This window comes from Neofelis nebulosa, chromosome 3 (genome assembly GCF_028018385.1).
Source record: "Neofelis nebulosa isolate mNeoNeb1 chromosome 3, mNeoNeb1.pri, whole genome shotgun sequence".
NCBI lineage: Eukaryota > Metazoa > Chordata > Mammalia > Carnivora > Felidae > Neofelis > Neofelis nebulosa.
The window spans coordinates 7353938-7371183 of NC_080784.1; the positions used below are offsets into that span (position 1 = coordinate 7353938).

The 17246-nt window shown below is 43.1% G+C and overlaps 1 protein-coding gene across 2 annotated transcripts in view; it reads left to right on the forward strand.

Moving 5' to 3' along the window:
- The window catches only part of AGPAT5 (1-acylglycerol-3-phosphate O-acyltransferase 5), a 60244-nt gene extending 50367 nt beyond the window's left edge, over nucleotides 1-9877 (forward strand). Inside the window, exons 7-9 of one of the 2 annotated variants that reach the window (XR_009258872.1) lie at nucleotides 4934-5057; nucleotides 7141-7224; nucleotides 7316-7428. Coding sequence is in view for 1 of the 2 variants with exons in the window: in XM_058719864.1 (XP_058575847.1) it covers nucleotides 4934-5057; nucleotides 7316-7541 (350 nt within the window). In the remaining variant the exon portion in view is untranslated. Of the gene's footprint in view, nucleotides 1-4933; nucleotides 5058-7140; nucleotides 7225-7315 lie in introns of both variants that reach the window. The other variant, XM_058719864.1, reaches the window with a different exon arrangement.
- Nucleotides 9878-17246: the final 7369 nt, after the last annotated feature.

A 17246-nucleotide genomic window follows, 5' to 3' on the forward strand; every position in this document is an offset into this window, starting at 1 on the left:
GCCCTCCTGCCCCACGGGGAGTGCTCAGCATGTGGCACTTCTTTTCCTCCTCTAGACCAGAGGAGAAGGCCCTGAGAAAGCCAACCAGTTCAGAGTTGCCTTCTCTAGATCCCAGCCCTGCCCCGCTTCTGTCCACATTAGCTGACAGAGGTTCTGTGTTTTCCTTACAGATTGTCTCTTCTTGACAAAGCTGGCTTTTCTATCACACCCAGAAGCCATATGGCAAATAAATCTGTCATTTCAGTCAATTAAACGTGAATATTTCTGCAAGGAAAAGTATACCAGAGTAAAATCAAAAGACTGAAGACAAACTGGGAAAAATATTTGCAATTTAGATCACAGAAAAAAGGCCTGATTTCCTTAATGTATAAAGTCCTTCTACAGATTGATAAGAAGGTGATCAATAAGTCAGTAGTAGTTCACAGGAAAAAGAATGTTCAGTCTCATTATACTAAAAATGCAATTTGAAATTTACAGTGAGATACCATGTTTTGCTATCATTAGCAAAAATCCCAGTATCAGGTTTTCTAACAGGCCCTGTGGGGGAAATACTTTCCTACTTTGCTGTTAGGAGTGCAGTGCAGTTTAGCCCCCCCAAAAGTTTCCTGGCAATGTCTATCAGATTTATAAATGTGCTGCTGAGAAATCATTCTACCAGTATACCTGTCTGCGCAAGATGGTTTTCCATGTTACCTGCTGATTTTAATTATGAGTTGGGATCTGTAGCTTGAAAAACCCATCTCTCATTATTATGTAAATTGATTGATACTCTGCTCTACTTATAATCTAGTATAGATTAAGATGCACCTTCAAGGGGCGCCTGTGTGGCGCAGTCGGTTAAGCGTCCGACTTCAGCCAGGTCACGATCTCGCGGTCCGTGAGTTCGAGCCCCGCGTCAGGCTCTGGGCTGATGGCTCGGAGCCTGGAGCCTGTTTCCGATTCTGTGTCTCCCTCTCTCTCTGCCCCTCCCCCGTTCATGCTCTGTCTCTCTCTGTCCCAAAAATAAATAAAAAATGTTGAAAAAAAAAAAATTAAAAAAAAAAAAAAGCACCTTCAATTTATGATGTAAATTGGATTGGATAGAAAAATTCCTTAATTAGATATAAAATTCCGGAATATTGTACATTCTGCGTCTGGGTGGTTGAGTTTAATATTAAGCATAATCCCCACACATGGTGGGCTGTCATTTAATAGTTGTATTTTGTAGCCCACTTAAAAAACATTTCCGTAGTTGCTTGATTGTTCACGTATAAGCTGTATGCCAGTCATTTCGAGCACTTTAGGAGCATTAGAACTCCATCAGAACTGTCTGGGATGGTTGCTGGCCGTGCCTAGACCCTAGACACCACCCTAGACCCCCCCCCCTCCCCCCGACCCAGGCTGGCCGCAGGCGAGGGTAGACTGCAGTGTCGATGAACTCTCGGGATCACTAGTGTCACGATTCAGGCCTGAAGGAGGCGTCACGAGAGCTAGGCAGCAGGTGGTGTCCCTTGTCCATCCCATTGTGTGGTGTGTTTCATTACACAGTGAGTGGGCTTGCATTTGTGATTCATCTGGTCTCGTCAGAGTCAGTCTTCCCTTCCTCTGGCGTCATTGGCCAGAGGTGAGCCAGGCCCGTCTGAGTATAATGGGCTTATTTAAAATCCTGTTTCTACAAGTGGGTGGTATACTGTAATGAATTAATGAAGTTAAGGATAACATTTGATGCTCTGTTTAACCATTTAATATGGTTCTAGGTAACTTTTTTCTATTAGTATTTTCTTATATGAAAATAAAACTTACAGGTAACCCAAAAGAAGAAGGAAAAAAACTCCACAGGCTCACCTGTGCAGATGGAACCCCAGTTAACAGTTTGGATGTTTTCCTCAAAATCTTCCTTTTCATGGTGTCCATGTGTTGGAGTATGTTTGTGCCTCTGGATATTTTTTTAAATGAGATCATTTTTGTATATTGTTTTCTTTATATCCTGCTTTTATTTGCTTAATAGGGTATCATAAACATCTTTACATATCAGTATATGTACTTCTGTAATTTTTTAAAAATGCTACATAATGTCCATTGATGTGGACATTGATGTGACTATGCCACAGTTTATCTACCCAGTTCGCTGCTCTTGGATTTAGGTCATTTTTTTCCCCCAGAGGGAATGAGGGCAGGTAATGAGCCAGTGAGCCAGCGGTGTGGGGGCCAGTTGGGGTCCAGGGCCACATGGGCATTTTCTGCCCTGCTCCCTGAGGTCTGCTTTTCTCTTCTGTCTCCGCCTTGCCTGGCTCCCCAGGCCCAATGCGCATGGGACTCAGTTTCTCCCGAGACCAGACCCTGTGACCTGTGTGAATACAGGAAGACTTTTGTATTACTCTAGCAGATCAATACACTCTAGGCTCTACTAGGAAAGTTCTAATTAGGAAAAAATTATACCTTAATTAGAATACTTTTCCCCTACATATCCTAAATATTATGGGGGAATTTTTGCTCATGCGATATGAAATAAGCTCCAACTGAAATAGATATTACAAGTATAGATACACGAGCTTTATTAGACATTGAGGAAAAAATCTACGCCACTTCCTTGTCTGCTGAAAGTCATTTAGTGTTTATCTGATGATTGTCTTGTGGTCTATGTTTGGGTCCTCACGACAGACCCCGGACTGATGGGGCTCCACTGCTGTCGCTCAGGGCCTTATCCTCCTTTGGCCGTACAGGGGTAATAGTTCTTGCCTGCGAAGCCTCGTGGACGTCAGATGAAATCAGGCACATGAAAGTACCATGTAAATTTTAGGGGAGGGGGACCCTAAAAGCACCCGTATGAAATGCGGGAGGCGATGCCTTTTCCCTTCTCAGCTGATGTCTCATGAAAGACATCACTTCCCAGGCACTGTGGTTACAAGCATCCATTTCTGACTTGGGAGGTATGCTCACTTTTTCCTTACGGCCTGAGGCTCTGTGGCTCTGCCCCAGTGTGTGCAGTGTGAAGGAGAAATCCAGGTCCCTTGCACTGCTATTTAATTATGGAGATATGGGGGGGGGGGCGGATCATTAAATGGAGGTAGGAAAATTGGTGTCAGGGTCTGCATTTTTATGTACCAGAAATGCAAAGACGAAGGCCAGCTGAGAAGTCCTTGTCACAAACACATCGAGCATCCCAGGCGCTAGGCACGCTCTCCGGGCCCCAGCTCTCCTCACCGTGATTCTGTCAGGCAGCTGCTGTCCCGGGGTCTCTGTTTTGCAGACTGGGGAACAGGCCCAGAGAGCTAACACATGTGTTCAGGGCTGACCAGGGATCGAAACCCTGGCTGCCTGCCTCCCTGGCCGTGCTCTTAACCACTGCACAGGTCTGCTCTAAAATACCTCTTAAGCAGTTCTTGGATGATATACATGAAAATGGAACTTGAGGAAAATGAGGACAAAAATATTGAACAGTAAAATCTTCCCTATAGCAGTGCTTTTTGCGCATTTATCATCAAAGCCAGTTCACTCCTAACGTATATGACCGTGAGATCATTTTGATGACAGAAATGCTGCGTGTTATTAAGGATAGCAGTGGTAAAAAAAAAAGAAAAACAAAAAACAACTGTAGAGAATACTTAACAAAACAGAGATGTGTGTGGAGTCAAAAGAATAGAGACTTCTTTAAGCTTAAAGTCTTCTTCAGACTGTAAAATATACGAATCACCTTTTAGAACATGGTCTTTGAACATATTTAACTTGAGATAACAGGGTCTCCGCCCCCTTCTTGCATACCCACCGAGGGAATGCGGGAATGTAGCCTCCTCTTGGATCTCTTAGGAATGTTTCCTTGTTCTCCAAGGAATTTAAATATGTTAATAATCTCACCTCTTCACCAAAAGCCACCTACAAAAAAGGGAATTTCCCAGCTCAGAGTTCTATTTTGTCTTTAAATAAATTCTGGCCTCCTCCCTTGTGCAACCAGGCCTGAAAAAAGACTGTCTGCTTTGTTCAAAGGAGCATGTTTTAGGAATTGCAGTTAAGAGCTCATAGCTATTCCACAAAATGAATGTTGGTTCCTAAGCCGAATATAATATGTGAAAATACGGCAAAGGCAAGAAGAGCAGTGGGTACCAGTGAATAGAAACCAATAGCAAGTCACAGAGGGACAGAGATCTCTCTGCCATGTCCGTAGTGGGAGTGCGATGGTGAGGACAGGCTTACATGCCCGGGAGGCACTAGGGATTCAGGGGGTTCCGTGCCCCCGATGCTTTGGCAGAGTGAACCTGACAGACCTATCTCTGTCCTTCTGGGTCTCAGTCTAGTGGGAGCAGCAGTGACCATGTGTGGTGCGTGAGAAGCTTGGGAACAGCAGACTGGTGGTTTCCTGCAGATTAGTGAGTCTGGAGGTGGTTGACATTTAGGGGTCCCTCCAGAGGGTGGGTGCGAACTTCTAGCTGAGTCCAGCTTCCTATTCCTAGGCCATCTGTAGAACTAGAGGTTATTGTATGAAAAGTAACATTTGGGGGGCACTTGGGTGGCTCAGTCCGTTAAGAGTCCGACTTCGTCTCAGGCCATGATCTTGCAGTTTGTGAGTCTATGTCGGGCTCTGTGCTGACAGCTCAGAGCCTGGAGCCTGCTTCAGATTCTATGTCTCCCCCTCTCTCTGCCCCTCCCATGCTCATGCTCTGTCTCTGTCTCTTGATAGTAAACATTAAAAAAAATTTTTTTGGAAGGTAACATTTGGTACTATTGATGTAACTTAATGACTTCAGGTAATTGCGGTAGACTCAGAAATTATAACAAGTTCTTCTACTTTAGCTTGAAACCTAAAACCATCAGTCTGTAATTCTTTTAACTTTTTTTTTTTGCTAAAGAAAGAATCTGGTTTTTCATCATTTAAATTTTCTTACCTCATTTTTCAATTGTCTTCTATAACCATGAGTTCTAAAACAATAAAAAATGAAATATTTTTGTTTCTTGTTAGAATTTCTCTGCAAAGAATGTCCGAAAATTCACATTCACATTGACCGTATAGACAGAAAAGATGTTCCGGAAGAACAAGCACGTATGAGAAGGTGGCTTCACGAGCGCTTTGAAATAAAAGATAAGTGAGTAACACCAGTTCTTGCGCTTGGAAACCTTGGGTTCGGCTAAATTTCACTATAATACAGTCTTTTTATCTTAAGAATGCTTTTTTATAAACTCAAGTCCAATCTGTCCATGTTTTAAGCCTCACTGTTACAAAGTCCCATGAAAGAACTTATTACAAGAGGCCTCTGTTTCCATTCATGGTATTTCCTGGACACTGTTCTGTGGGGGGATATGACATTAGATCTCTCTCTCTCTGTCTCTCTCTCTCTCTCTCTCTCTCTCACACACACACACACACACACACACACACACACACACACACACCCCTGCAGTCCCAGGTCAGACGAAGCAATGCTGTGGTTGAGGGCTAGCTGGACTGCCCACGTTCCCGGGAAGCGAGGCTGTGGGATAGAGGCATTAGTTTGATGTACGTGTGGAAATGACGTGGGTGTACTGGTTGGAAGAGGAAGGGGTGGGTGACATGTTTCTGACCAAAATGTCTTTTTGCTGTTAGTATTTGGGGCCTAAATGGTTTCAGGCTTGACCTTGTGTTTGTCCATGCTAATAACATCACTTGGAGCAAACAGTGTTGACCCTTGCTGAGCGTTACCTGTAAGTAAAGTACAGGTGTGTTTAGATATCTGTTGGGTGAGGCACAGCTTAGCGTCAGGCTGAGGGAGGGGATGTGACGTGCCTGGAAGAAACAGGTGCCCCGGGGAATAGAGTATGTCAGAGCCCTTTGGATTCAATATAAATTTCTTTTTTTTTTTTTTTAATGTTTATTTATTTTTGAGAGAGAGGGAGGGAGACACAAATCTGAAGCAGGCTCTAGGCTCCGAGCTGTCAGCACAGAGCCCGGCGCGGGGCTCGAGATCATAACCTGAGCAAAGTCGGACTCTTAACCGACTGAGCCACCCAGGCGCCCCTCATACAGATTTCTAAAGGAAAAAATTTTAGAATTTTCTTCTGTTTTTAGGAAGATAAAAAGTGCATCTCGGTTTTTATTTAATACTTAAAAATTGAATTTTCTTGGGGGAAAATTTTAGGATATATTATTTATTTATTGTTTGTTTGCTGTCAGTGGAGGTTTTTATCCTTTCTGATACATACCCTGTTTTTTGAAAGGTCGTTTTAAACATCTCTATTTTTTATCCTCCTTTTGAAAAAAATGGGTCCACTAGTTACAGGATGCATCATTTACTAAAACCACATTGAGACGTGTGGAGTTCTTACAGACTCAGAAGTAAGACTTCCAAAATTATGTTGAGAAATTTTACTTATTTCCTTCTCCTGACACTCTTCTCAGCAGATTGCTTCGTGCCCCCTTTCTTGTTGTTTTACAGTAAAATTATCTCCTCATTAGTCCTTCTATGTTAACTCTAAGAAGTGAAAATTACTGAAAGTGTGCTGCATTGAAAATGAAACTTCGTGAAGCTTATAGACAAGTAGCTGGATGCCTGTGTTCCGTTGACTGTCACTTGCATGTGACAGAATTGATTCAGCCAACCATCGATGCCACCCACAATTTGGTTGTGGAAGAAATGTCGAAAAGTGAAATACAAGTGTTTTGACATGAAAATCAGTTCTCAGATAAAAAGCCTGAACAATATGTTTAATATCCAATGTATTTTGTGGTATCGGTGCTTATGTATACTTAGACTGAGTCTGGACATTTTGAAACAGTGGTTACTTTAGGGAATGTGTTCTGGTAAAAGAAGCACTTTCCGTTTTTTTATTTGTGTTTGAGAGTTTTAGGCTGAGTCTGTTCTGTAAGTTTATATTTTTTAAGTAAGATAGGAACATGAGTTAACTATGCTGTTTTTCTAATTCCATGCAAATAAGGTGTTTTGGGGGAAACTCCATATATGTTATCAGAACTGCTGATCTTTTCCTTGACTTTCTGGTAGAATGGGAGGTTTAGGAGGAAGGAGGAAGGATTCGGGAAGCGAGATGGGTTATTACCATGTGTGAAATATTAAAATCTTAAAGTGAAAAGACCAAAATCATCCCCATAAATTTACTTAAAGCCATCTTTTAAAAAATGTACATATAATATAATTCATCTACACTAATCATGAGCATATTAAATATATTTTTCAGGTCTGGAAACTCCAATTAAATCAAGTCCCTGGGTATTTTCCTTATTCATCTTTAGTTCCCAAGGACCTGTAACTTCTCCAGCATGTAATTATCACCTAGTAGCTATCTGTTAAATTAAAATCTTAAATGACTAAACCTGAAACTTTACATTTCTTTTTTTCCATTCTGACCCTAGGTTGCTTATAGAATTTTATGATTCACTGGATCCAGAAAGAAGAAACAAGTTTCCCGGGGAAAGTGTTAATTCTAAATTAAGTCTCAAGAAGACTTTACCATCATTACTGATCCTAAGTGGCTTGACTGCTGGTATGCTTATGACCGAGGCTGGAAGGAAACTCTATGTGAAAACGTGGGTTTATGGAACCTTAATCGGCTGCTTGTGGGTTAGTATTAAAGCATAAACAAGTAGCTGTGTCCAGGCAGTGGAATGTGCTACGCGGTTTACTGTTGGCAGCCACACGGGACATCAGATTGTTGCCTGAATTTAATAAGAAGTGTAAATAAAGCCTTGTTGATTGAACATTGGATAAAATAGAATTTCTGACTAAAGCCGACCTGCAGGTGGTCTTGGGCAAACATACGTGGTTTTGCAACTTTAGAACAAGCTGCTGGAAGGGGAAAGCTAACCTCTGTGCCACCCTTGGTGTTTCCGTGATCTAGTGTCATCTTCAGAAGATGGTTAGGCTTGTATGCTTTGGTATCGGTTCGTGACTCAGCTGCGTTCATGAACGTTAATTTGCAGCGTATTTCACCGTATTCGTTATTTTTAGTTTTTTACAACTTGACTAGTCCCAACTCTCATCACCGAAGTATTTAGTATCTTGCAGCTGTGTACTATTTTGCCTTTTGCTTAATGTCTCCAAGTGGATGAAGGAACTTGTATTTATGTATCAAGAAGGATGCAAGGAAAAGGGCAAGAAATGTCTGCGGGGAAGAAGCTGTGGTTTGCGCATGCTTTGATTGTAGTGTATTATTAGCTGATTTTATTTTCTCTTTGCAGAGTAATTAACATGTCTAATATTTATTGAAGCAGCTTAATTTGCACGCCCTGCATTGTACACAAAAGGATAATGTGTCAAATGTGAGCGTTGAGTTTCGGTTGGAGGCGTGACCCTGGCCCGCTGTCGCGGCACTTGACGCTGCCCAGCGTTCTGAAGAGCAAAGCGGAGCCCTCAGTACGTCCCAGTGTCTGTGCCAGAATTGCTTAAAAGCCTTCAGGCTTCCTGTTATTTTTACATCAAAACAATCAGTGTGAACCTTGGTGGGACCTGAGTCCACAGATGCTTGAGGTGATGGGAGCCTTCAAACGTCCGCCTGGATTTCCAAGCATGTGCCTTTTGCCTATTATTACTCTTGGGTTCGGCGGAAGTCTTTTCTTTTCCTGTCATCATGGTCGATTTCCACTGTGTTTGAATTCTTTTCCTCTGGATTCCTGGCAGCGTGCTGCTCGGTGCCTGGCACAGGACGGGCGCAGGGGAGAAGCATGGAGCCGGCCTCGGTCCTGCTGCGGGTTGAACTTGGTCGGTGAGGCTCTCTTGAGCCCGCCCCAGTGGCTGCGGCTAAGACACTCGTCTGTCTCCCTCCTCAAGCCAGTGAACGACAGGCTCAGCCCGCGAGGCCCAGATGAACTCGTGGAGTCCCCACTAGTTTTAGTGGGAGTCCCCACACAGTTCATCCGTGCCCCCTCAGAACAAGAGCCGTTTTCAGTCAGGAAGTAGTAACTATGGCCTGTGGCTGACTTAAACTGGATTGTTGCCTACTAGTCCCTTAAGGTAACCTTTCTGCCTAATGGATTTTTGTTGTAAACTCGTGCCAGTGCCCCCAGATGAAACACACCAACTGAACCATGATGAGCAAAATGAAAATAATAAGTAAGGGAAATTTTGTGTGACTGGCTCTCCAGACCCAGAGAGCAGGCCGTGTGAGACAGCACCTTTGAAGCTCTGGGTAGTCTGAACTGGTTTGTGTACGTGCGTGTGTGTGTGTGTGTGTGTGTGTGTGTGTGTGTATGTGTGTGTGTCTGTGTGTCTGTGTCTGTGTGTGTGGGGGGGGGGGGTGGACATGTGCCCGCAGGATATGGTTGGTCTTCTTATGCATGGGGGTGTAGGTAAAACTTTTGAAAAGTGTTCCCATGCCAAATTGTGATTTTCTCTTACCTGTAAAGTGAGATTTAAATCAGTCTCACCGTCTTTGTTAATACTTTTTTTAAACAGTCCTAAAGATTGAACCGATTTCTAATTTATTCAAAGTAAATGTAAGTTGCGTAACTTACTTTGAATATCATGGATATGCTCTAAATTTAAACCTTAAGAAGAAATATCATTGGAATTATGTTGATTATAACTGATCATAAGAAGTTACAGTGAACTGCATAAGATCACTTTGAACATCATGTCTCTTATGACCATACTTATATTCTCACAAGAGTTCTATAAGGTATATTTGTTAGTTTAAAAATTTTGTATTAAAATATTTGGAAATTAGAAGCTTCTTTTTAACATGTGTTGATATGACTTGAATTCTTACTTTCTAAAATTAGGAGCCCTGTATCTCCCTGTAAATCTTTTCACATACCTTTTAAGCCTGTGTTTCTGTTATTATTATTGATTTGCAGCTTACTTATTACTTAGTTTTTCTGTATAAGAATGCCATCAATGTGCATGCTTTTATGTTTTCCAGAAAAGGGGTGTGTTTGGATGAAAGTAAAAGAAAAAATAAAATCTTTCACTGTCTCTAATGTCTGTGCTATTTAACATTTTGCGACCCAGAAATTCCCCATTGGTCTTCTGTTACGTTGAATAGGCTTCGTGGCTGGTCTTGCATTCTGAATTTATAAAGTTATAATATTCTTTCTTAAATGTTGAACAAGTATAAAAAATACAGTACTCAAAATTGTGAAGCAATATATTAGTTTTGTTATATAAACTCATATTTTATATAATGAATATAGCAAGTACTAATTGCTTGAGAATTCTGTAATCATTAGGGTATCTCACTGAGACTTGTCCAATGCCTAAATTTAGCCGGGTTGGTAGGGAGAGTAACGATCTGACTGGTCCTTACATCACACATACTGCTGCCTTCTTCCAGGTTGGTAGGGAAAGGGCCATCTGACTGGTCCTTACATCGTACATACTGATGACTTCTTCCATTTATTTCATTTCCGTGGGATTTTTTTTTCATTTATAGTCATACCAACTTTCCTTTATATCCAGATTATGTAAGCTTTATTTTTCTTTTGTAATGCTGTGTGGTTTGTTTTTACAGTCAGTGAATGAATCTTTGTCAGTAAAGTGATCTTTTAAATAGATGGGCCATTATAAAAATACAGTCTATACGAAATTTGTCCTCTCCCAAAATGTGCCATCAGGAAGAGATACAAAGGAACTGCCAGATACATATCTGACTAATTTAAGAAGCTTGAGAAATGTCTGTCACGGTGCTATTTCGTGTGCACAATTGTAAATGTATAGTACAAATAGATTTTAACCATAGCAGTATTTGTTCTTGACGTATTAGATGGAAGACAAGATGGCCGACACTCCAGATACCACCGTGTAGTAAGTTACATATCTTTATAAGTAGGTTTTGGGGGGCAGGGGGAGGGGTTAGACCAGTTTTTATTGTGAGTTACACATACCTTCAGATTAAAGACTGGCTCACTTAAAATGTTGCCTTATCAGTTAGTATGCTTGGCATTATACAAATTGTTAATTTGGAAACGTTCAGATATTTGATATTATATAGGTAAAATAACCATGTAATCAAACTTAAAATTTCCTTCAGATATCTTTAAGTGGTAGATCTACAGTTACTGACTTAGTTGAGAGTAGTTATGGCACAACATTATCCCCAAGATTTCATTTGACACATTTTCCAATTTGTGGGCAATGAAGTAAATCCATTACTTTTACCAACCGGGGACTCATTCTTGGTGTAGTCGTGCATGAGGTCAAAGAGACAAATACCTTATCCTGAGCAGGAAAAAAACACAAAGTTATTTTTCAGAAAGCCACTCCAGATGGAAAGCTTGAGTTATTTCTGTTGTTAAAGGAAAGTAGGATCCTGTAGGTGATACAAACTCGCAGTGAATGTTGTTTGATGGTCCGTTACTCCATCCAAATTAGGAATGGCTCATGATTTTGTATGTGAATATGTAAGAAAGACCTGTTCTGCAATTTTATTTTTATAAATCATTATGTCCTAAAAAAAAAAAAAAATGCTACTGATATTCTCTGTGTGTTCAGCAGGAGGGAATATTTGACTAACAGTCTTGGCTTCTTATGATGTGTTCGGAATAAATTGTGATTTCTGTTCTCGAGTTTATTGGTGCTTCATTAATCCAGAAAAGAAAAAGGAAAATCTAAATCTCAGAAGTTACTTGGTGATATACAATACATCTATTTCATGATAGTCATTTCATGTATATGTGATAATATGTATGTTTTATATACATATATGTTTTACTGCCAAACAATAGCTACAGAATACACTATTTTAAGATTTTACTTTGTTTTGATACTTGCCAAGATGTGTTGAGTGGTCGCCGTCTGCCAGGCAGGGCGCTAACCTCCTCTGAGGCTCTCTCCCTCCACACACGTGGACCCCAGGCCGCAGGCCGGCTCAGCCTTGAGGGTAACAGGTACAGGCCGAAGACCAGTTTTGGGTCCTGCTTCGACCACTCGGGATTCAACCTCGGACAGGTTAATGTTTCGGTTTCCACTTCATGTTTCTGTTGAAAGTTTCCCAATTTTCTCTTCTGTCAATAGTGATAATAATTAATATATTTACCTCAAAGGGTTGCTGATGATGCAGTAAGTTACCAAACCTCTGGATGTAGGTAGGGCATGAAATGTGGCAGGTGCTAATTAAATCTTGTCCTCCACCTTCTCTTGCTCCCAGTTTTACAGCTGAGAAAACGGAGACTTGGAGTTTGAATAAAATACCCAAAGTCACACTAATATTTCTAGTAGAAAAATGTCTGCCCACTCTTTCCTGCTTAACAAAGATGTATTTCATACCACCTAAATGCCTTTAGAAGTAGATAGTCATGGGACACCTGGGTGGCTCAGTCGGTTGAGTGTCCAACTCTTAATTTTGGCTCAGGTCATGGTTCCAGAGTTATGGGATCAAGCCCCGCGTCAGGGTCTGTGCTGAGCACGGAGCCTGCTTAAGATTCTCTCTCTCTGTGTCTCTCTCTCTCCCCTGCTTGTGCTCTCCCTCTCTCTCTAAAAATAAAATTTAAAAAGTAGGTGGTCATAACTGTAATCTTAGTCACTTAAAGGTATTTTGCTTAAAGTCTAAATCAAACAATACAGAGATTACAAAAGGAAAGATTCTCTTTCATGAGAAAATTTCATGGTCTCCAAACCAACTCCATGTTGGGCTTGAGGGCTGGGGTGGGGGTGGGGGGTTGTTGCCTGTCCCCTGTGTTGGTAGCACAGCCCTCACGATGGCAAAAGATGATACGAAATGGCAAATAGATTCAAAGATCTTTCCCGATAGTGGCACAGAGAACAGTAATATTTGAAATTGTTCCCCTGAAGGTCACTCACTATGGGAAATCCCAAACTACAAAATGGTCTGTGTTGCATCGCTACATGTATATAACCTTAAGCAAACTACCTTCCCTGTTTGAGCCCTTGTTGTTTTTTTGTTTTGTTTTGTTTTGTTTTGTTTTGTTTTGTTTTGTTTTGTTTTGTTTTGTTTTTGAGAGAGGGAGAGACAAAGTGTGAATGGGGGAAGGGCAGAGAGAGGGAGGCCCAGAATCCCAAGCAGGCTCCGGGCTCTATCAATAAAATAAGGAGATTGCTTATTTGCCTCCTAGAGTTTACTGTGAGTCAAAGGAGATAATAGTAAAAATGCATTTTTATATAAAGTTCAACATAAATGTGAGACATTACTATAATTCTTCCTAAGTCATTTCAGCTTTACTTTCTACAGTGTGTGAATAAGTCCATTCTTCTCTGATGCATTTTGGAAATCAAACACATGATTGTTAGCACTTGTTATTTTGTAATGTTTTCAGTCATTCAGTGGTCTGTCCATGCACACTTGAGTTACTGTCTGTTTGGGTCAGGTCAGTTTCTTTATAATTTCTTTTTATTTTTTTAATGTTTATTTTTGAGAGAGACAGAGCACAAGCAGAGGAGGGGCAGAGGGACAGGGAGACACAGAATCCGAAGCAGGCTGCAGGCTCTGAGCTGTCAGCACAGAGTCCGACATGGGGCTTGACCCCACGAACTGTGAGATCATGACCTGAGCCGAAGTCGGACGCCTAACGGACTGAGCCACCCAGGCGCCCCTCTTTACAATGTACGGACAGTTCATTGCACGTGACCCCTGGGTCTTCTCCCTCCCCAGTGCCCTCCTTGTATAAGGCCCCTGGAAGGGTGTGGAGGGGAGATGACAGAGATCTGTTCTCCCCGTGGATGCCCCGTCCCAGTGTTTTGTCGCGGCCGCCGTGGGAGGTGAGTTCTCGTCCGTGCAGTGGAGACAAGGATGGAGCGAGAAGGCGGTTTGGAAGGAAGAGCGCTTGGAACAAAGTGTGCATGGAACAGACTTGGAACCGAGGAGGACATGGGGAGTCAGGGCGTAGGGCCGCGGGAGAGGAGAGCGTGTCCGCCTGGAGAACACCTGCCTGGGGGTGTGTGTGCTTGCTTCAGCTGGTTTGATTTTATTCCAAATGGTGGGAGTTGAAGTTTGGCCTTTGAGTAGAAAGCCAGGCAGAACTGTGAGCATCACAGCCCTCATCTCCCCCCATCCTCCCCCCCCCCCCCCCACCAAGCCAGAGCAGCATGAGGCTACATGTTGTGCCCCCTCCTGTCCCCACAGTGTTGTCACCACACCAGCGTCGTGGTTCGCAGACCCCGGTCCAACCGGGGCGCTGCTCTCCAGCCGAGTCCGTGGACCGGCGCTGCTCTCCAGCCGAGTCCGGGGGGGGGGGGACAGGAAGGCCCAGTCGCTCCGCACACTGGATTCGGCCCTCCCTGCAGTCTGACCTCAGCAGGCTGTCCGCGGGGGTCCTCCTTCCTAGGAGGTGGCTCCCCTGAACCCAGGGAGGGTGCTGCTGTGCTCCGGGCGAGCCGGAGGGCGAGGGCACCCCTGAGTCAACCTGGACCCCGCCGACGGTTACACATTCGTGCGTCTCTCAAAATCGTGGCTTTCTGTTGTTCACGTGGTGGAAACAAGGGTCTTTAGAATTCATTTTATCTTTTAACATCTCTTTGTGAAGGAGATTGGGGGAGGAGTGGCGGGGGGAGCACGGGTTCCGGGGCCAGGACACCGGGGCTTGAATCCCAGACCTGCCCCTCGCTCGCTGTGGGAACTTGATCTCCTTCCCGGTCTCTGATGCCTTCATTGTATGCTAGAGACTCTGATGCTGGGACCTGCCCCCTAGGCGGGCGTGAGGACTAAATGCCGTCACCTCCGTAAAGTACCTGCATTCGTTTTTGTCGCATACTCTCTGGATAGCAATGGTTCTTGGCCAGCTCTGTGTCCCAGTGATGGCACCGACCCCCCTGCCCGACGTCCCAGTGCTGGGTAGTGAACTGCAAATTCTGTTATCCTTGTGCCTTCTGCTGAAACCCCCTCAAATACTCTGTCCACATTTACGTCTGTCTGCAAGTGGGTTCTTCCGTATACTAGAACTCGCAACATTTTCCTTTTAGGTTATCGATACGTTGGTCCGCTTCGGCATGTGACAAACACAGACTTGACCTTGTGACGTGAAATAAAGTATATTAAAAACAGCCCAAACAAGGTATCCTCTGTTCTCGTGTGCTAATGTCTTTGTTTTTGTCTCCGTATTTCCTCCCCTCTCTCTGTTTCTAGAAGTTGAGATTTAAAAAAAAAGGAGGGGAGGTGCATTTGGGGTGAGAAATAAATCCACTACAGAGCATCCCGCCACGTGTCTTGCTCTCTGGTAGTTCCTGGCTCTGGTTGTCTTCACCAGGCTCTAATTCATGGTCGTCTGCCGGCTTTCTAACCTGCCCTAACATGTTGCTATTGTATTACTGACCCCAAGCTCCAGTAAAACATAAAGCAGCAAAGGCCCAAACTGAGGTTGGCTTCAAGGTGGTGCAGTGCACAGAAATGTTCATCTGCGGTGGGTCACGTCCATCTGGACTGCCACGTGTTCTGTGACACGGACAGAGTCTCGTTGCTGGAGACTTTGACCTTGCCATCTGTCATTCCCTCCTGCACGAGTGGCCTCCCGGCCCACGGGCCTCACGCGGGGGCACCTCCCACCTGTGTCCTCAGGCAAATCCACTGGATGGTTTCTTCTGCTTCCAGCGGCTTCCCCTTCCCTCACCCCCCAACCCTCCACAGCCCCTTACCCAGCAAACCCCCTGGCCAGTACGGTTTCCCAACTTCCCTCTCGGAATGCGGGAGCCACACCTGCACTTGCCCGTGTGGTGACCCTGATCCCGTGTGCCACAGAGCCCCAAAGTGTGCGAGATGTGCTGTAAGTGTAGAATGCACTTGCTTATAATTAGATTGCTTGTAATTAGTTAAAAAAAAGAAATGAAGTTCAGTAGTATTTATATTGATTACATATTGTAATAACATTGGATATATTGTGTTCAGTAAAATCCGTTAAAATTTCACCCGTTGTTTTTAAATGTGGCTACTGGAAAATTAGGAATTGTGTGTATGTCTGACATTGGATTCCTTGCTAGACTTTTCTATCCTGAGAGTCTACCACAATTGTCAGCTTTTATTAGGCACTGAGCACGGTTTGTCTATTCAGTAGATAGAAATCTGAGGCCAGACGTTTTGCGATTCGATGAATTGCATTATCAGATGACGACAAGTTGAAGCTTTTCTAAAGCAGTCATGTTTCTACAGTCTGAGGCCAACAGATTGCTTTTAAAAGTAAGTGGCATAGGGGCGCCTGGGTGGCGCAGTCGGCTAAGCGTCCGACTTCAGCCAGGTCACGATCTCGCGGTCCGTGAGTTCGAGCCCCGCGTCGGGCTCTGGGCTGATGGCTCGGAGCCTGGAGCCTGTTTCCGATTCTGTGTCTCCCTCTCTCTCTGCCCCTCCCCCGTTCATGCTCTGTGTCTCTCTGTCCCAAAAATAAATAAAAAACGTTGAAAAAAAAAATTAAAAAAAATAAAAAAAAATTAAAAAAATAAAATAAAATAAAAGTAAGTGGCACACTCAACAAATACTTCATAAGTGATACGGAAGTTACGATTTGGAAGGATCAGCAAGGAATTCTCGGCGTTTGGGATAATAAAGCACAACCAAGAAACAAAATCTGAAGAAATATGGCAACACGGAACTGTGTCATTCTTGGGCTTACAGTGGGTACTGTATCATCCTATTCTTGGTGGGTTTTTTTTTTTTTCTATCTTTAAATGTTGCCAAATTTTAAAAATGTTAAATATAGGCACATAGGTTATTTTATTTAAACCGTGTTATGTGAGGATGATTCCATATCATATCGTCATCACTAAAGAAGTCACCACTTTTCGTTGATCACTAGTCCAAGTGTGCAGGGCATCAGTAAACTCTCATAATCTGCCAGTAAGTGAAGAGTCTAAATGTATCTAAATGAATGTAATCAGTTAACGGTACCTGGTACTACGATGCCAAGTAATTAATGGAAGTATTTCTTTACTGGTGCATCTGCTTATAATAAAGAACTAAAATCTTGTTACTTCTGTCTATTTCTTTTACTCTTCCCACAGGAACTTAGTTGGCATGAATTGTGTTGAAAAACAGTGTCTACAGTGGCCTCAGAAGACACATTAAAAATGGCAACAGCAGAAGAATGAGTTTTCACAAGGCAGCAGCTAATAACCCTGAGAGGTGTGTAGGAAACCAGAGGATTCCGCTTGCATTGCTGAAAGAATGTTCTTTTTATCTAGTAAATAATGTGGGCACTGTAGGTTAAGGCTGATGGTTACCTATAAGATCGATTTCTAAATAGCTCAATGCAGTGATGCCGTTGGGAAACCTGAGAGTTGTGGGAGCAAACGTAGAGGAGGAATCAAGCCCACTGTCTCACTTTCCGGATACAGAACCGACCATCCGGACACAAGGGAACGCGGGGACCTGATTAAGATCTCCCAGGCAGAGGGAGCGAGTGGTAGAGATGG